Source organism: Ailuropoda melanoleuca, chromosome 19, assembly GCF_002007445.2.
Source record: "Ailuropoda melanoleuca isolate Jingjing chromosome 19, ASM200744v2, whole genome shotgun sequence".
NCBI classification, from domain to species: domain Eukaryota; kingdom Metazoa; phylum Chordata; class Mammalia; order Carnivora; family Ursidae; genus Ailuropoda; species Ailuropoda melanoleuca.
The window spans coordinates 13,866,250-13,886,651 of record NC_048236.1 but is presented as its reverse complement, the minus strand read 5'-3'; the positions used below and the strand labels follow the sequence as shown (position 1 = coordinate 13,886,651).

At 36.8% G+C, this 20,402-nt stretch overlaps 1 protein-coding gene across 24 annotated transcripts in view; it reads left to right on the top strand.

The window, feature by feature from the left end:
- DST (dystonin) overlaps window positions 1-20,402 on the top strand; it is a 472,609-nt gene that overhangs the window by 417,819 nt on the left and 34,388 nt on the right. For all 24 annotated transcript variants that reach the window (XM_034648017.1, XM_034648015.1, XM_034648006.1 and 21 more), the window contains 11 exons: window positions 1,641-1,859; window positions 5,558-5,761; window positions 6,902-7,133; window positions 8,019-8,245; window positions 9,706-9,828; window positions 9,962-10,063; window positions 12,112-12,213; window positions 14,117-14,290; window positions 14,631-14,786; window positions 17,863-18,060; window positions 18,622-18,750. In XM_034648017.1, coding sequence (XP_034503908.1) covers window positions 1,641-1,859; window positions 5,558-5,761; window positions 6,902-7,133; window positions 8,019-8,245; window positions 9,706-9,828; window positions 9,962-10,063; window positions 12,112-12,213; window positions 14,117-14,290; window positions 14,631-14,786; window positions 17,863-18,060; window positions 18,622-18,750 — 1,866 coding nt within the window. The remainder of the gene's footprint in view (window positions 1-1,640; window positions 1,860-5,557; window positions 5,762-6,901; window positions 7,134-8,018; window positions 8,246-9,705; window positions 9,829-9,961; window positions 10,064-12,111; window positions 12,214-14,116; window positions 14,291-14,630; window positions 14,787-17,862; window positions 18,061-18,621; window positions 18,751-20,402) is intronic.

Sequence of the window (20,402 nt, the reverse complement as noted above, 5' to 3'; positions counted from 1 at the left end):
AAGGGAATCACCTTGGGGACAATTTTTTCTTTTAATAGTTGCTAAAGCTATTAAGGTTTGTGTCTTTGAATAACTGGCACACATTAAACATTCAATTAATGTTAGCCGTATTATTGACATTATTATCAGTATAAATTGTTACTGTATATGTCAACTCTTGTTTATATGCTTCAAAATATGTGGTTCTCTCTAATGCTGAGATCCATTCTTTATAAAATTTCAGTAAGTTGTATAGGAAAAACAATGAGCTGAACAATTATGGAAGCATCTAGTTTATGTATTTTTAATGATCCTTTAAATTGATGAAAAACCAGCCACAAGTAAAAACTGTTTCGCTCCATTCATATTCAGACATCTGAGCAGACTAAAGGAATTAATGTATATTAATGCTTCTGGCAGGAAAATAGCCCACAGCCAAAAAGTTACACAAATGCCTGTGCCTACAATCACATTTTAGAGTATGCATTGCTTTTTTAAGGTTTACCATAGCAAAGTAATAGAATGTAACTATATACTGATACTTCCTCTTCTATTTATCCTGGCAATTTACTTATTTATAATTTAACCTTTCCTTTATTATTTTTACAAAGATCTTGACATGAAAAATTCTGATCATGATGAAATAATTCTTTGTCCTTCTGTGGTTTATTAGATAACTGTTGTGCTTTATCTTCTGCTGTTAGTTTATGATGTGAATTTATACCATAATTTATACCATAATCTAGTCACCAGCCCACAAAATACAGTGTATAGTATAATGTTCTACTCTGATTCTAATATATATAATTAATTTTGTAGACTAGCAGTTCCTCTTACAATTTCATTTGTGAAAGGTAGACCTTATTTTTGGCTGGAAAGTAATGTTAATGTTGCTAGACTCACATGACTCTTGTTTTCTAACCCAGAAGACCTGTAAGACCTAGAAAGGGTAGTTCAAGAATTTTGCTTATTATGTTTGGAAAGCTCAGTGTCTTAGTCATAAAAATTTGAGGCCATTTATGTATTTGTTTATATTTTGGGTTTTGTCACCTAATATTTGGAGGTGGGGGGAGGTTCTCTGTCATTAAATCCTATGATTTTTGATGAAGACATAAAAATCTATTGTATGAATATATCATAATTTATTAGCTTAATCTCCAGTTGTTGTATTTTTAAGATGTTTTCCACATTTTTGCTATTTTTTATATAGATAGGGGAATTGTTTAATTTTATTTTTGTGGTAAGAATACAGCATTAGCATATAGTAGATTATTCGGCCTTAAAAAGGAAGGAAATCCTGCTCTGTGCAATAATATGGATGGACCTGAAGGATCTTTTTTTTTTAAGGTTTTATTTTTAAGTAATCTCTGTACTCAACGTGGGGCTCAAACTTACAACCCTGAGATCAAGAGTCACATGCTCTACTGACTAAGCCAGCCAGGTGCCCCTTGAAGGGTCTTTTTAAATTCTAATGAAAGTGGACTTTTATACATAGGACTAGTTCCAATCTAAATAGGCTTTAATGATTTATTCATTAAACATACATTTGTTGAGTGCCTACCTTGGTACTAGGCATATAGTGCTAGAAAAAACTTTCTGGAGTACATGTGCTCTTTGGCCTGCTTGGCCAGCTAAACACATTTCATTCTCTTATTTTCTAGAAAAAACTGGACAAGGTGTTGAAGAACTATGATGCCATCTGTCAGGTAAACTCAGAGAGGTATCTGCAGCTAGAACGGGCACAGTCCCTGGTTAACCAGTTCTGGGAAACCTATGAAGAACTTTGGCCATGGCTGACAGAAACACAAAGAATCATCTCTCAGCTTCCTGCCCCAGCCCTTGAATATGAAACTCTAAGACAACAGCAGGAAGAGCATCGGGTAAGCTTGATATTAAAGAGAGTGTTGTATTCCTCATTAGAAGAGAATCATGACTGTGATAGTGTTTTTTAGTATATGCGCTGCCGAAGCGAGCACTGTCATGGTGGTTTTTAATGCGATTCGATGCCTTACTTTATTAAGAGATTTTAGCAATATTGTATTCTGGTCTGCACAGTTGCTTTCCTCAGAGTTGCTTACCTGTTTTCCAGGGTTGCAGTGAGAAGACTCATTGTGTATGTCATTAATTACATCACAGCTTTCCTAGAATAGTAGGAAGTATAAACCATCCTGGTACAAAAACTAAATTCCCATTTTAAAATGTTAGAGAAACAAGCTTTTGAAGTACTCTCCATTTATGCATGTTGAATTGCTTTTAGTTTATGTATATCGACTACGTTTTGTACTTTATATGTATCGGTTGGAGCCATCTAGAATGTAAGCAAAGAGTAGAAATATATCAAAGCAGCATCATACAGACAAAGACCATTGAGCTTGGAGGAAATGAACAATATAACAATATGTCAAAACACAAATAATGTAAAACCTAGCTCAATGGAAAGGGAAAATGCTGAAGTACAAAGACAAGTTGTTTCTCCTTTTTTTTCCCACTCTTTTGATGGTTTTTGCTCCTATAAGTATATATAAGTAAACTAGAGACTGTATTTACATTTACAAATGCATCAGTTTTAAAAATTTAAAAAACGGGGGCACCTGGGTGGCACAGCGGTTAAGCATCTGCCTTCGGCTCAGGGCATGATCCCGGCGTTATGGGATCCAGCCCCACATCAGGCTCCTCCGCTATGAGCCTGCTTCTTCCTCTCCCACTCCCCCTGCTTGTGTTCCCTCTCTCGCTGGCTGTCTCTATCTCTGTCGAATAAATAAATAAAATCTTTGAAATAAATAAATAAAAATTTAAAAAACAGCCTTATGAAGCCCTCATTTCAGCAGTTACTTAAATATAACATCACTTAAAATTTTGCAAGGGTTCGAGAGAGGGCTCAAGACTATCAGAAAAAATCTGGAGTTCTTGCTATTTTTGGACTTACGAATGTAGTTGCTGTCTCTCAGATCTGTACCAACTATACTCTGAGACTTCGTGTGCATGCTGTGTGCACACATGTGTGAAAAGTTCATCTTGTTATATTACATCATTGTTCGAAGGATGTGACACACTTCTTATTAATTTTATTTGTTTACTTTTTTAATCTACTGGCATTGAAGAATATCTCTAAGTATTTGTTTACAAGAGCTTTAGTCAACACCTTAATGCAAAATGGAAATTTCATTGAGTTCTATCTACGTCAGCACGAGAAAGACTTAAAAATTATGCAGAATTAAATTTAATTTTAGTATAAAGGTTTATTTGTGGCAGAAATCCTGATGCCTATCCACTGAATAACTTCTAATATAAAATGTTCCATGGATTTCTTCTATTCTGAGGTGAGATTTGAGTAGCTATGTTTCTAGCATAATATCAGATAAGGAAGGGTTACTACTGAATTATTATTGAATTTCAAAATGGAGTTAATTTTCTCTTTTTAGCATAATCTTTCAGCTCTCAAATTTACAGTTTCGTATATAGAGGAACTACAAAACTTTGTAGCCAAGTCTTCAAATTATTCATCGAAATTATTCATAGTATTTATAGCCTTCTAGAACAGCATTTCTTCTGTACCTCCACAGCTATATTTGCGGAGATCTAGTTCATTCTAACCAGGAATGAAAAATGGCTCCAAGAGCCAGTTACTATGTGGTAGATATGTTGAGGTCCCACTAAGTATGTCGAGCGTGACTGGACTCTTATGGCAGTATGTTGCCAAGAATCATTTTGTTACATATGAGGCAAAAGACACCCCCTGCTGGACCCTTTTTCCACATCCAAGTAGACATCTGGTACTACTAGACGTCTAAAAAAGGAATGGTCTAAAAATGGGTCATCTCAGTATGTCCCAAACTGAGGTGTCCCATGGTAGTGCTGCACAAATGAGATCTACCTAGATGCTAGCCAACTCAGGAAACTTCGTCAGCAGAGATCTCTCATTTGACCTGAGAGTCTTCTGATACCTCAAAGTGTAAGCTGGTTTTATAAGCATGCTTTGTAGAGTATTGAAACCAGAACGTGTGTAACACATTCCTTTTCATGAGATTGTCTATTAGCTATTACCATTACTACCTCCATTCTGTAAGGCACCATGAATATATGATCTAATAATATGAAACAAAGATAAGAAAATCTCAGCCTGGGCCTCTCAGGAGCTCGATCGCGGATATGACCCTCCCATGTTCTTATGTGCAGCAGGTTAGATTTAGACCACCGCCATTCTTTTTTTCAATTGAATTTATGTTTATTTAGCTCTTTTTCAAGAGTTTTGAGACTACCTTCAGAAAAACTTCAAAAATAATTATGAGGATTGTTGATGATGTACCAGTTTCCTTAACAGTTTTCAAAATAATTTTTGACTGATTTTGGTGAGTACTTTAAATAAAAATCTAGAGTTGCGTGGCCATCTTGGTAGTGACAGATGAATGACAAAAATGAAACTATTTGCAGGAGAAGATGGGTAGCTTTTCTCTAGACTATCTCTCCTGAATATAATTTCAGAGAAATTTTTGATGGGGGCTGGGTAGCAAAATAGTTTGGAGATATACCTTCTGGTGAGGTCAGGGAACTTCTGATTAGGGAACCTAGTCACTAATGTGGTACAAATGGAAGGCTCCTCAGTGCTACAGGGAAGCTAGCCTCAGTGAAACCTGGAAGCAAAGACGGATGTGGCTTTGGATTTGGCCCATGAAAAACTGCTCAGTGGAGGCCCTGGGTTCTGTGGAGTGTAGATATTCCAGATTTACTTGTCTCCCTAGAAGGAATGGGGCTCCACCTGGATTACACACATACTCATTAGTATAAATATCATTATATCTCTTGATTAGATGACATGCAAAATATGTCATATATTTTTCTTTAAACGTACTTTACAAATAATGCCCAATATACAGCTGCATATCTGACAGATTGATTACCCTGTAGCCTTTAATATTTTAAAATAAATACAGATAGATTCATTCATATGTATGATACATACATAGAATGGATTTATACTCAGGTAGAGATAATGTCATACATATGTACACATCTTGTATCGGTTTAAATATATATAATTACAATGCCTTGTGGGCTTATATCCCCTTAACTTAGCTTTATGTATGGTTTTTTTCTCTCTGCATTATGTCTACTCTCCGCTGAGCTGCTTTCTGTTGCCTTCCTTCTCTTTCTTGCTTCCTCCGTTTTTTTAAATTTTTGCATATATTCTCAGTGTACAGAAGGGACACCAAGAGTTATGGCTTGGTCTCTATAGGTTGGGGATATAGTGATTTCATAATTCTTTTATGTAATATGACCCTTGTCAAAGTGTACTGCTCTTGATGGGAAATGCATAATGAACTGCGATTCATTATTTCACTCAAACAGCATTTTTGTGTGTTGCCCTTAAAGAGACTTTGACATGACCAGGCTGTTGTTTATTCTTTCTGTCAGGGGCATCTTTTGCTGGCAAAGAGCAGTATGAGCCATTCTGTGTTAAATGCCTTGTGATGGGGAGGGTGTTTGGAGTTTTTTGCCAGCTGGATGCATTGGGCATGTGGACAGCTGTAATATGGAGGCGTGACCCTGAGATACTGAGAAGCTGTTTGGTTTGTTATAGCAACTGCGAGAGTTGATAGCCGAACACAAGCCTCATATAGATAAGATGAACAAAACTGGGCCACAGTTACTGGAATTGAGCCCAGGCGAAGGCTTTTCCATCCAAGAGAAGTACGTGGCAGCTGACACCCTTTACAGTCAAATTAAAGAGGATGTCAAAAAGCGAGCCGTGGCGTTGGATGAAGCTATTTCTCAATCTACTCAGGTAATCATTGGCGCCAGAGAGATGATTGAGCTCTTCGGAGCAGAAGAGCGTGGAAACACATTTTCTTGGATCTCCTGATTAAATTTCCAAAGAAATTATTTCACTACGTTAAATCTGAGTATGGATGTTTTGGCCTCTCAGGGGTGGTATTTGGTTGGTCCAGTCCTTACATTTCTCTGCCTCCTTGGAGATCAATACAAAATAATTGTCAGTGACTTAAGAAACATACAGTTGTCATCACTATCCAAATATTGAAGTGGGTCCAGAGTAGAAAGGAATATTTGCCTTTGGGAGAGATAAAAGAAAGTGTTATTATCATTATTAATGAGACATTCCCAGAAAACAGTAAGAAGAAAGACTGTGTGGACTAAGAAGGAAAAAATATAAAGTTGGAAATTGATGTTTTTCTTTTTTGAAAATACTTTTTTTTCAAGAAGTTGAATTTGAAATTACCTACAAATTTTCCATTTGCAGAGTTGGGCTTTAGTCATTAGAGACACTGACTTTAGAGTGGTCCATTTTCTGGAATCCTGAGTGATGATTCCTTTAATATTGAAGATAGTGTAGCACTGTGCCTGAGCAAGGTTTTATAATTTTGCTTTATTGTCTGTGGTGCCTTTGCAGATAAAACTTTAAATGCTTTTATGAATCTGATAATGTATTTGACCATGAATGAAATTCAAAATTCTGTTACAATGTCAGGGAGGCTTTTGTTTTTGTCTCATTTTTTTAACGTTTTTCAATTCAGGAAATTTATAACTTAAGAAATACCTTTATTCTCATCAAAAACGTTCATGAATCTTACATTTAATAATATAACTTTTTAAGATATCAAAGTAATGAGTAAAAACAAAACAGTTTGATAGAAAAACACAGTTTATTGGACTTAATTTTTAAAATTCATTTGAATTATGATAAAATGAAGCAACGGTTAAGATGCTGATATCAGGTAGTCCATTTATATATTAACCTATACTGTTTCCTAACAAGTACACTCAATTGGGTAGATATAGTAACAGAGGATTGAAGATTTACTTCTTGATTGAGATATTAAATAGATGGGTTTTTTTTTTCATTTAAATTTCACTTTTGATATCACAGGTCTTTTCCCCATAAATGATCCCTTTGATTTACTTCTAGTTCCATGACAAGATAGACCAGATCCTTGAGAGCCTAGAACGCATTGTGGAGCGTTTGAGGCAGCCGCCTTCAATCTCAGCTGAGGTGGAGAAGATTAAGGAGCAGATCAGTGAGAATAAGAATGTGTCAGTAGACATGGAAAAGCTACAGCCATTGTATGAAACTCTTAAAAAGCGGGGAGAAGAGATGATTGCGAGATCTGAGGGCACTGACAAAGACATATCTGCCAAAGGTAATAATTTCAGAATAAGGAAACAATTGAGCTTTACTTTTAAAATAATTCTAAATGTTCATGCCATTTACTGACAGTCCAATTGCATAATAAAATGCCAGATTTTAGAAAAGGTATTACGAGTGGGGTTGAAGGGCTATGTACATAAATCCCTCGTTAATGTTTTCCTGTGTTTGTGGAATCAGTTACATACACAACGTGCTGTTGTGCAAAAGCCATGTGTTCTCTGGGACTTTTAAACCAGATGTTTAAAGGATGGTGCTAATCACACTAAACCTAGGGTTTTGTTTTTTTTTTCTCATTACTAATCACACACTACTTTACATAATTGGTACCACAGAATGGGTATTCCCATGGCTGCAAAAATGGCAAACACGACCTTAGCCAGCCATCTTAAAGATAGGAGCTGGGCGGTCAAAAGGAAAAACACACACATAGATTAGTTGGAAGTTTATGATAAGGGTACACTAGAGACAAGCCCAAAATACATATCCTACATTGTTATATTCCTAGAACTGAACATTGTTATTCTTGATTTGGAAAGCTTAGTTGGTTCTTTCATTTTCTTTGGAATTAAGGTCAACCTTGGTGAACTTGAAACTTGGTGAACTTAGGTCTACTCTGAGCTCACTTGCCTTTGAAGATCTACTTTTGTCAAAAAGAGCCTTAGTTCAGGAGGAGGAGGATACCCTGAGGTCTTGCATTTGTCTGGAATATGCTTTGTGGGGGCCTAGTGAAAACCAGGAGACTGGGGTCAACCAAAATTGGATCCAGTTTTAGATACTTAGCAAATTGAATCACTGTTGCTGTGTGAACTAAAACATTCGGCTCTGTTGCTTAAATGGCACTAACGTATTGCCTTTTTGATACTGTTTTGTGTCATAGCTGTTCAGGATAAGCTTGACCAAATGGTTTTCATCTGGGAGAACATACACACACTGGTGGAAGAAAGGGAAGCCAAACTACTGGATGTCATGGAATTAGCAGAAAAGTTCTGGTGTGATCATATGTCATTGGTGGTAACCACTAAAGATACACAAGATTTCATCCGGGATCTAGAGGATCCTGGAATTGATCCCTCGGTAGTTAAGCAGCAGCAAGAAGCAGCAGAGGTAAGCAGAAAATCTCCTTTAAAGTTAAAAAAATAATAATAAGCTGTGGTGTAGTGAAACCTGGACCCCTTTGGTAAATATTCAGTATTGCTGTATTAAAACGTATGATTCATTCTGAACATGGAATGCATGGTGATGTAGTAGGAGATAGGCCACACCCACAGATTTCCCTTAGTACATATTTTAAAAGTTTCTCTTCATCCCCACTGCTTCTACCTTATTTCGGGGCCTCGTTAGCTCCATTTTTGGATTCCGAAGTCATGCAGAGTGGTAGCCCTACTTGCAGAGTCTCTTTCCTTGCCAGGCCTGCAACCTTGCCTTCAGGCTTCTCTCTCGATCTGCTCTTCCTGTATCGCTGCTTCAGACCCCCCGGAGGCATCCACTGCCTACTGAATCATATCCAAACTCCCTACAGCGGTGGAGTGGCCTTTCACATCCTAGCACAGGCCAACCTGTGTTTCCAAAGCCGTTTAGTCATGCTGCTCCTTTATTAGAAGGTGGCTGCCCCTAGCGCTGCTGTGTGCTCTTTGCACATTAGTTTCCTTGAGTGGAATGGCCCTATCCATTTTTATTTGTACCCCCAGTGCCTAGTTTAGGGCTTGGTTTATGCTTATTATTTCTCGAGTGAATAAATATATTTAACCAAGAAGATGAAAGCAAAAGTAGAACACTGCATTTTTCTCTCTTTCTTTTTTTTTTTTGTAATCTGCAAGTCCTAGGGAAATGACATAAAATGTAAATCCAGAGCTAGATTACCCTAAATCTACTAACAAGTGATGTTAATTTGTATGACATTTTTGAACTCGTATTTTACTTAAATCTATTTTATTCTATTATTTTATTCTTTATGATCTACTCTTTGCAACTTTCAGATATATAATACAGTAGTATTTACTACAGTCACTATGCTTTACATTATATTCCCATGACTTCTTTTTTAATAACTGGAAGTTTATACCTTTTGACCCCCTTCATCCAATTCTCCTTCCCCCGTCCCCTGACTCTGGCAACCACCAATCTATTCTCTGTATCTGTCAGCTTGGTTTTGTTGTGTAGGGAGGGGGGAGGGTTTTTTTAGATTTTCATTATTTTTTTTAGATCACTTAACCTCTATTCTAAATGAATATTGCCAAACTGTTCTGTTTGAAACACAAAATATATTTCTATACTTTTCATTGTTATTAATATTAAAGGAGTTTGTTCTGGTATTTGTTACATAGAATTAGTTATTGTTTTCATAATAAACATTTGATGTTTGTTACAAAGGATGCTGTTTTTTCTTTAAAATATTTCTTCTTATTGAAAAAATTTATTCCAGAAGCTTGGAAAAGAGAAAGAAGAAGAAAATTGATCATAATTCCACCTCCTAGAAATAACTCAAATTAATGTCTTTGCGTGCATCCTTTTAGTTCCAGTGTGTTTTTGGTTAAAAACTCTAAGGCTGTTATTTCTTACTGTAGGCCATAAAGGAAGAAATAGATGGACTCCAGGAAGAGCTGGATATAGTTATTAACCTGGGTTCTGAACTCATTGCTGCCTGTGGGGAGCCCGATAAACCCATTGTCAAGAAGAGTATAGATGAGGTACCGCTAGCATTTTTCCTTCTCTCACCAGAATGCATTTTAAAAGAGATCTTGTTTAACAAAAGCATATTTGATAGAAGTAGTTGAAAACTTAACAAATGACACTAAAAGAGTTCTACTATTTATGTTGTAGTTAAATTCAGCCTGGGATTCTCTAAATAAGGCTTGGAAAGACCGGGTGGACAAACTCGAGGAGGCGATGCAGGCTGCCGTCCAGTACCAGGACGGACTGCAGGTAAGGGGGTCAAGGCAGGGCTGCTGGGGAGGAAGCATGTGGCCAAGGTCTGCAGATGCCCACATGAGCACCACCCCAGGGCTACAAGTGTGCGTGCAACTGCCTCGCATACTTCAGTTTGTGTTTTGCCTTCTAGAAGGTATTTCTTGAGATCTGTGCAGATGTGTAGGGACATCTAAGTACATTTTTATACACATGGTGAAATTTACTTTGAAAAGAAAAATTTTAATGTTTAAAACATTGTTAATGGTTCAGCCCCAGACAGTGAGATGGAACTGAATCTGAGTTCTGTTCTAAAGTTGAGTGGAGTAAGATGAAAGGAGTAAACACTATCTAAAAATATCACTAAGTTTAACTAAAGTCAGAAGTAAAGAAATTTGATTTGAAGCCAGTGTTCCCCGTGAACTAAAATAGATTTCTGTTTTATTAGGTCATAATCTGTTGTATAAAATGTAAAATGTTTTTCTTCCTTTCCATATACATAATTCCTTTTCATAGTTGTTTTTCACATCCCTTAAGGGTTCTCATTCAGTTTTTCAACCACTTTTAAAGTTTCTTCTTTTTTTTTATGAAAAATCGTCTTGTCAAACGAGGCCAGCTCAGGGACATTTCTCTCCCTACCTTCTTCAGCCTTATTCCATTTCCTAACAGGCTGGCCAACGTTGAATCTGTCAATCCTCCTACCGTATGGAAAAAGCCCTTCTGAGTATTTCCATAACACCAAGTGAATATTATTTTTAAAGCTCAGATGAGAACATCTTTTCCTTTTTATTATGCCATTCCATTTCTATATTTGTAAAAATAAATATCACAAGCCAGGCTTTATGCCAGCTGAAAGTGTTTTGAACTTTGGAAATATATGAAAAAATTCACTACAAATAATATCTTATATAACTTTCCTCCTTCCCCCACTTTTTAACCAGAGAGATAATTTATTGGTTAGGTTTCAATGGCCAGTAACTAAACAGGCTCCAGCCCTCAGTTTGTGGGACCAGGTCATAATTTTCCCATACTGTTGGTAAATGATTGTGTTGTGCCCTCTCCATGGCTAGAGACGGCACTGCCACTCTTTGCAGCCTTTGACCTCAGGAGCCATTAGCTGTAGAGGTCACTGCCTAGGCGCCAGGACTCATACTCTCTCCTTACCCCTGCTAGAAAAACAAGGCCCACTAGAGGTTAGTAGCATCACCTGTGGGAATGAAGGGCCACTTGATATATTAAATAGCTGGGGCTAGCTGGAGCTAGATGTTAAAGGTCCAGAAGCTCTAGATGTTTCAGGGTTTGATTGTAAAGTAAAATAAATTTTATTTCCTGGGTTGCTGCTTAAGTTCTTGGTTTTATTAATGATAACTAAAAATACCGGATCGTTTCCACGATTCTTCCTCCTCCTATATGGTCTGGTAACCTCATTAAAGTCCATTATAATTTTGTGTATTCAGTATCTGAAAGAAATGTGAGTTATGCCTTTCTAAAATGTTTGTATTACCTAACAAGAACAGAAAAAATAGATTCTGTAGTCTGTGTTGTAATTCAGAATAATGGTCATAATTTTAATCTTTGTAGGTGCAGGATTTTAATGCTAATCTAAATAATAGGTCAGGCTTTGGTTGGGCCGGATACTTTGCTCAAGTGCTAAACAATAAACTTCTTGCTTATTTGAATAAGCAGGTGGATTTGAATCTTTTTCTTCAATATATTTACATAATCTGCCTCTTAGACATAAGAAAGCATGGAGAATTCTGTTTCATGTGCTGGAATTTATAAAACTTTTTTTCAAATGCACATTTTTGAAAGTTCTTAGTATTCTAAGATTCTATTCAGAAAAGAATGTCCTTTGCAAACTTGAATGCAGAATTGAAGGTTACATCTATTGCATATTTGGGACTTTTTCAGTTATATTGTTGCTTTTATTTGGGTGAACCATCTTAATTTGTAAAATAGGCTCATTCCATAATACCTGTATAGATTAACGATTTTACTTTTCTGTAACACCTGGGATGTTATAGCAATTTCCATATACTTAATTCATGGACTAATGTGTTTTTCAGGCAGTATTTGACTGGGTAGATATTGCAGGTGGTAAATTAGCTTCAATGTCACCAATTGGAACCGATCTTGAAACTGTCAAGCAGCAGATTGAAGAGCTAAAGGTATGCGTGGGCTTCATTAATTTCAAAGACTGCATTTTTATGTTCTTTATTCATAGGATTCTTGATGCAAATTTATTTTGCATAATTGAAGTATTAACGTTTTGATTGTGAAACTGGTTTAATATGGTTCTTGTACATAATGAGCAGCGTATAAGTGCTCATTAAATGATATAAAATACTAGTCGTCTTCTTATTAAATCAATCCCTGTTCATTATAGAAAAGTCAGAAAATACAAATAAGCAAAAAGGTGGCTTTTTTAAAGCCACCCAAAATGTTATGGACCCAGAGACAACTACTCTTAAGATTTGATTTATAGCCTTTCAGATATCCTCCTGTTGGGAACGCAGTGAGGAGGGGGAAGGGTTGGTGGGGTGTGGGGATGTGTTTTATACATACGTAACTCATACAATAAGGATTTTTATGACTTCATTTCTCAGTCGCTACACATACAGCAACACTTTTGTTTTCTTCAGTGGGTCAGAGTAATCCATTTAGTCTAACAAGCTAAAGAAACACCCGTGGTATAATAGTGTTTCCCAAAATGTTTGTTTTGTAAAAATATTTGTTGTTTTCCATCTGCTTTCCTCTGTAATTTTTGCTTTTGTGGTTCTTGATCTCCAGCTGTGAAAATGGCTGGACTGTTTCCTCTTTGAATTCCTCTGTGCTGCTGCTGATTTATCCAAGTGGGATCAGCTGTTTCCTTCCTAATTTCAAGTTTCCATCCACAGAGACATCACACCATTTTCAATGAACTCTACTAGCTTTTTATATACAATTATTACCTGGCTTTAAAATTATAGCATTTTCATCTCTATGATTTAGAATATTTCATTTAGAAATGGTTACTGTTAACATCCTTGTGATTTTTTTTTTTAACTTTATGTGCTGGTGTAGTAAACACATGGTATACTTTACATTCACAGGTGTACAGTTTTGGATATTTGCATATATCTCAGTAGCTTTCATACGGTAGGCTGCTTAAGAGTGCTTTCTCTGAAATTAGATTGTCTGACATTACATCCCGGTGCATCCACTTACTTAGCCAAACGCCCTTGGGACAGTTATCTAACCGGTCTCATGTTTATGCCCTTAGCTTAAATTGAGAATAAAATTATTTTCTTTATAGGTTTGTTTTCAACAAACCAAGTATTCACAATACCTTAGTTAGTATTTTTTTAATTATTATTTTTATGTTTGAAAAAAATTAAGGGACGGTTTAGCCATTAATGACTTACTCTTTAATGATTTACTATTGCAGATTAAAAATAAATATTTTATGAAAGGACAGTTTCCTACTGCAAGCAACCATTTGCTAACCTGTGTTGGTTGGCAAAGCTGAGATTATTAAATACATGTTTAGTGAGCACCGGGAGAAAAAATAATGTTATTCTGAGTCAGCAGTGGGTGAGGCATAGGAATAACTCTTAACACAGCCCAGCTACGAAAAACAAAATGTTCAGTGGGTGTAAGATGTATGTATGTTTTTGAGCAGGCAATGTTACCCTGGGTTTCTTAGGGATATTTTTGGGGAGTTTCATATATGTCAGTGTATTTTTTATTTTATTTTCTACAATTTCAAAGCTCACATATTGCATATATATAGACATTGGAATAAGATTAGCCTTGAAATGTCTTAATTTTTTTACTGTAGAAAACAAAAATGTGAAATATCAAAATTATAAATAGAAATATTGTTCCGTCATGAAACATTGAATAAAGAAAAAAGACGTCCCTCATCTTTTTTTTTGTGTTAGATTTTGTGTTAGATTTTTATTCCTCTTCACCTTCCCGACTGTAAGAAATACGAACTAGGATAAATACTGAATCCATAGAATGTTTTTTGTTTAAAGTTTTGTTTTAGAACAAATTTTCCTTGTATCTCTCTTTTTTTAAAAAAAATAGCAATTTAAGTCAGAGGCCTACCAACAACAGATAGAAATGGAGAGACTGAACCATCAAGCAGAGCTTTTGCTGAAGAAAGTAACGGAAGAGAGTGACAAACACACTGTTCAAGACCCGTTAATGGAGCTGAAATTGATATGGGATAGTCTGGATGAAAGAATTATCAACAGACAGGTAAACACTGACACTCTGATAAGAAGCTAGAAAAGTTCAATTTCATATATTAAGGTAAAATCATTATTAAAAGGGAAGATTAGGTGATGTGGTACATAAAGTTTTGAAGCCCCTCAATTCTTATTTTATTAGAATTCTTCCTACTTCTCACATGTTATTTTTAACCACAAGGAATTTCAAGCTTAAAATGTAGGCTATGATGATTGGGCTTCATTGGATATGCTTACAGAGTTACACAGCATGCAACAATTGATTTTTTTGTCTTTGTTATTTTTATAAATGTGTGTCATTCATAATATCAAATTCATGTAGATTTTCTTCCTCTCCATTTTTTCTGTAGCATAAGCTGGAGGGGGCTCTGTTAGCCCTGGGCCAGTTCCAGCACGCCCTGGATGAGCTGCTGACGTGGCTGACGCACACCGAGGGCCTGCTCAGTGAACAGAAACCTGTGGGAGGAGACCCGAAGGCCATTGAAATTGAACTTGCCAAGCATCATGTAAGTGGCTATTCTTGTGTGTCGTGTTTCTCTATGCATTTTTTGTGCCGCCAGATTGTTTTCTGGTAGGTTTCCTCTTGATGCATTTTTAAAGTTTATGATTTTAGCGCAGGTCCACATTTGACGTTTGTAACTGATGGTTAAACTGCTTAAAACACATTTTTAAAAAGATCATCAAAAATTGTTCCCCATTGTTCAAGGCAGTTGTCAAGAACAGCAACAGTGGGAAACTTCTGGCGAAGTTTTAGGGCTGCGTGGCAAACATTGGTTTAAATCCCTGATGATCCCTGTCACTGGGTTGACAGAGCCTAGTTTTTAAAAGTTGTTCGGGGAAAGCCTCCAAGTCATAGGCTCGAAATGTTCCACTGCGGGCTGAGTGTATGTTTTCCCTCTGGTCACCCATATCTCCGTGTGTCTCACCTGCTGCTCGTTCGGCACATCGGATATCTTTTCTGTTTGCCTGTACGTCTCTCACTGTGTGGGAGTTTGCTCTTTAGTCTCTGTGTCTCTCTTATTTCCCACTTGCTTTCTGTGACTTTAGCTCTTTTCTTTCTGAATTAGTCTTTAACAATATTTGTCATGTTTACAAGGGTTTTTATATGTCCCACACTTGATTTAAAGCTTTGAATTAAAAATTTTAATCTTGAGATACATGGAAAACAACTTTATATTGTTGTCATCTTTGTGACATTTGGTTGATAATTCATAATAGAAAATTCCCTATCTCTGTACAGCCTGAAGGGTTTAGGGAGCAGGAAAGCATAGAGCTGACCACAGTGGGCCCCAAACTGATAGCAGGAGGCATCTTCCCAGCTTAGATGATCTCCAGCCTAGGTCATCAGAGCAGACCTCACAGGGGTTGAGAGCAGAGCTCTAGCTTATTACGATAAAGTTCAGTCGCCTAGAAAAATAATAAATCCTGAAACCCAGTTGTTAGAATCTTTGTGTGAACGACCAAAGCCATTGACTTTGCCAGGAAGAGTGAGATAAATAAATATTTTTCAGAGAAAAAAAAAATGAAAATCTCCCAAGTCAATAGGCTTAATGAATAGAAGGTTATGATCAGTAGAGTTTATCCTGACAGTCAACGTCAACAGTCTTTCATAGAACTTTAGCGTTCACATTAATAGAGGCATCTTATCTAAGGTTACGTCCTAAATTCTGACCTTATATAAGTTTTCCTTGATTATCAAATAGTAAATGTTTAATAATTTTACATATGTATTATATGAAAGGTTTTTGGTACTTTACTATCACAATAAACAGTTTTTTAGTATTCTTGCTTTAGTTTTCCTTCTTTCATACTTTTCCCTATAGTAATTGTACTCTATGAGAGACTGTGGACTCTGAGAAACAAACTGAGGGCCTCAGAGGGGAGGGGGTGGGAGAATGGGATAGGCTGGTGATGGGTAGTAGTAAGGAGGGCACGTATTGCATGGTGCACTGGGTGTTATACGCAACTAATGAATCATCGAACTTTACATCAAAAACCAGGGATGTACTGTATGGTGACTAACATAATATAATAAAAAAATATTATTATAAAAAAAATTTAAATAAATAAATAAATTTCTCTCCCGCTTGGGGCGCTTGGGTGGCTCAGTCAGTTAAGTGTCACTCTTGGTTTCAGCTTAGGTCATTATCTCAGGGTCCTGGGATCGAGCCCTGTGTCAGGGCTCTGTGCTCAGCGGGGAGCCTGCTTCTCCCCCTCCCCCCGTCCCTCCTCCCTCCGCCCCTCCTCCCGCTCGCACATGCTCTCTCTTTGTCTCTCTCTAAAATAAATCTTTATTTTTTAAATTTTTTAGATTTTATTTATTTATTTGACAGGGAGAGAGAGACAGCCAGCGAGAGAGGGCACACAGTCAGGGGGAGTGGGAAAGGAAGAAGCAGGCTCCCAGCGGAGGAGCCTAATGTGGGGCTCGATCCCAGGACTCCGGGATCACNCCCAGGACTCCGGGATCACACCCTGAGCCAAAGGCAGACGCTTAACGACTGAGCCACCCAGGCGCCCCTAAAATAAATAAATCTTTGAAAAAAATTTCTCTCTATATAGTCTGTAAAGTCATATATAGTCAATACAGTCATTGCCCAAACATATCTGATTAGGCAATTAGAACTTACTTTGTATCATTAATATTTTTTATTATTTAATGTCTGTCTTACACTTTTGTAAGAGCAGTATGACTAGTCAGACTGACTTTGCATTAAAAGATGTTTATTCCTGTAGTGTGAGTGGATATAGCATTTACATTTTCATAAACTTAGCAGTTGTCTTTAAAAGCAACATATATCAGTGACAGGAATTTTGTAGACTACGGTATTGGCGGGGACGTGACATGCTCTGGCGCGGTTATTTTGGCAAGGCATGAGTTAGGGGTCTTTTAGCTCTGTTTATCTGTCTGTGACCGTTAGAAAGTCTCCTCCCTTCTCCTTTCATTTCTTAAAGGTCAGAAGTTAAAGGGCTTAAAATCACCAGCCCAGCCGCTGGAAGAAGGGAGAGAATGTTTCCATCCCTCTCCTTCTTTCTTCTCTGGCCCCTATGCTCTCCTTATGTGGCAAGACTTAGACAATTTAGAAGAATGAATTTTAGAGAAGTACATTTATATTTTGACCACAAGAATATTTAACGCTTACCTCTGAAAGTGATTAGTACTGTTAACCTGTCAAAGTACATGCTTTTAATAAAGATTGCTCCTTTTTAAAAATTGTTTGCTTAAGACATGAAAACTAAGTTCAATTAAAATGAGTTTGAATCAAATGAAAACGATTAGAACCTTTTCATTATAATCTCCAGATACTTAATGTCCTCAATTGCAAGGTTATTTTAATGCGAAGAACTAACAAAATGTTCTTACATAATCATTTCAGGGGCTATTGGTAGACTAAAGGTCTATGTAGGAAAGCTGCGAAGTTGAGAGAAAAGAAGTCCACCATTTTAACACTTTCTTATATTAAAATTCTAAGCATATGATGTTTTTACTTCACAATGTTTTATACTCAGCAAATAAATGTTGCATTAAAAGTGATGTTAACATGTTACGAGCTAGTAAACATAGTGTTATTTTAATATTTTCAGGTGCTTCAAAATGATGTATTGGCCCATCAGTCCACAGTGGAAGCCGTTAATAAAGCAGGAAATGATCTAATTGAATCAAGTGCAGGAGAAGAAGCAAGCAACCTTCAGAACAAGCTAGAGGTTTTAAATCAACGCTGGCAAAATGTTTTGGAAAAAACAGAACAAAGGAAGCAGCAGCTGGATGGTGCCTTGCGCCAGGTGAATAAGAAAATAAATTCTCGAACTTTCGTTGGCCTTCAAGACCAAAATAGCCTCAAATTCTGGGGCACCTGGGTGGCTCAGTCGGTTAAGCGTCCAACTCTTCATTTCGGCTCAGGTCATGATCTCAGGGTTGTGGGATGGAGCCCTGTGTCGTGGCTCGGCATTCGGTGGGGAGTCTGCCCTTTGCCCCTTCCCCGCCCCCACACTCTTTCTCTCTTTCTTTCTCTAAAATAAATGAATAAATCTTTTAAAAAAATAGCTTGGAATTCTTTGATTGGTTTGCAGACCCTTGTTTGATTTTTATTCCTCAAGGAAAGGAGTAAAAATAAGTGGGATAAAGAACAGAGCAGATGAGAAGGCAGCCCTCTGGTTCTTAGTGTAATAGTCTTATCTGCCAGAGCTCTCACGATGAGGAAAGGCAGGCAAATCTATTTGCACCTGCCTGTTCTTAAGAATGCCATCGAGAGGCTTAGCAGGCCGGGATTGTTTAAACCTTGTTTTCTGCTGGAAAGTGACAATGTGTTTATGGCCCAAACTTAAAACTCTCTATCACTCCAGGCCAAAGGGTTCCATGGTGAGATTGAGGATTTGCAGCAGTGGCTAACTGACACTGAGCGTCATCTGTTAGCATCCAAACCTCTGGGAGGTTTACCGGAAACAGCCAGGGAGCAGCTTAATGCCCACATGGTAAGTGTTTTATTTCCTACAGCTCTAGCCTCTGATTAAGACGCTGACCATTTTGTGTGGGCCCTGGTGATAAATAAATTGTGGGAGAAGGCTTAAAGGATATACAGTTTTATAGCAGAAATCTTTGTGTGTAAGTGCTAGAAAAACCATTTATTGATTAAAATTTTCAAGTCAGAACCTATTCTTTATTTCAGAGATTAGTGTGTCAGTATATGAAGAAAGGTTTTATAAGTTTAGACATTTTTTAGAAGCAAATTTTTCCCCATAAAATGATGAGCTTGTATGGATAGTAACACAAGCTAGTGTAAATTATAAACTGTTGTACCTTGAGTGAAAAGAAAAATCCCTAAAGTAATCAGAATTGACTTTAAAGTTATTGTTGTAAGCATGATACTCCCACCTAGTTTCCTGGAAGGCTGGAAAATATGTTCTTGTTCTGTTCAAGAGTTGCTTGTTTGTTTGCTTGTTTGTTTTAATGGTGATGGTAATACCTATACCAGCTACGGACAAGAGGAGGCTTCTGTTAATTGTCCTATTGGGAGCATCGTGTCTGTGGGCTGTTCCCACACAGGTTCTGTGGCACTGTCGACTCTTAAAGATAAGGAGGAAAAAATAATGAAACTTGAGACTCTGGCTTTCTTTCACAGAAATGTGGACTGACAAATTGAATTTAGACTTTGATTTATTGACATTTCCTATTCATTTACATGATAACTCAGCTTTAGAAGTTCTAAGAGAAAACAGTCTGTTTCAGATTTTGAAAACTAATCCTTTTTTATACTTGTGAATTTGCATCAGAAAAATTTTTTAATATTCAAATGCTGATAATTAAGGTCTTGGGAAATAAAAGTACAAGTACTTAGGGATTGGGCAGAAGAAATGGGCCATTCTATATGAAATCTTGTCTTCTTTATTAGATGTCCAATATTGTCGTAAGAGCTTTATTGAAATGGCACTTAGTTATAAATAATTCTGAATTTGGTGCTTTGGAGAGGAGGTAACCGTCTTGTAGTTGTTGTCAAGAAATACAACAGAGGTAGCATCTTACTCATTTTACAGTTGCTATGAGCAGTTAAAGTCAGTTCCATCAATCCAGTATAGAATTTCCTAGAAACCTTTAATGTGTATTCGTTGTTTTAGAAAATTACTGTGTACATGGTTTTGTTGTTGTTGTTGTTACTGTCATTTTTTTGGTGCCACAGGGGACCCATTTGTTCCACTGAAAAAACAGTTGACTAAATAATAACTTGGCAGTGCTTGTCTTCCTTTTCCATAAAACCTAACTGACTGCCAGATGCCTTTTCCTTTCCTGGAACTACCTACGTAGTTATCATGGTGTTCATTAAGTAGAAGTTTAAGGACTTCTTAAACAAACATGCTTGGGATTGTTCTCTAATAACAAGTAGTTTTTAAATGTTGATTTAGGAGTCTACGATAAAAAGGTGGAAAGCAAAGAGCTTATCTTAGAAATAGTTTACTTTTAGAAAAATATTACTATCCATAGCACTTATTTGGTTCGGGTGAGGTATTAAAATGAGTTTGCTTAACCCAATATAATTGTAAATTCTGTGATTTAAGGAATTCTAAACAGTTATTGGTACTTGTTGATATCATTTTAGTAATGCTCTTTTGATGTGGTTGTGTTAGAAATG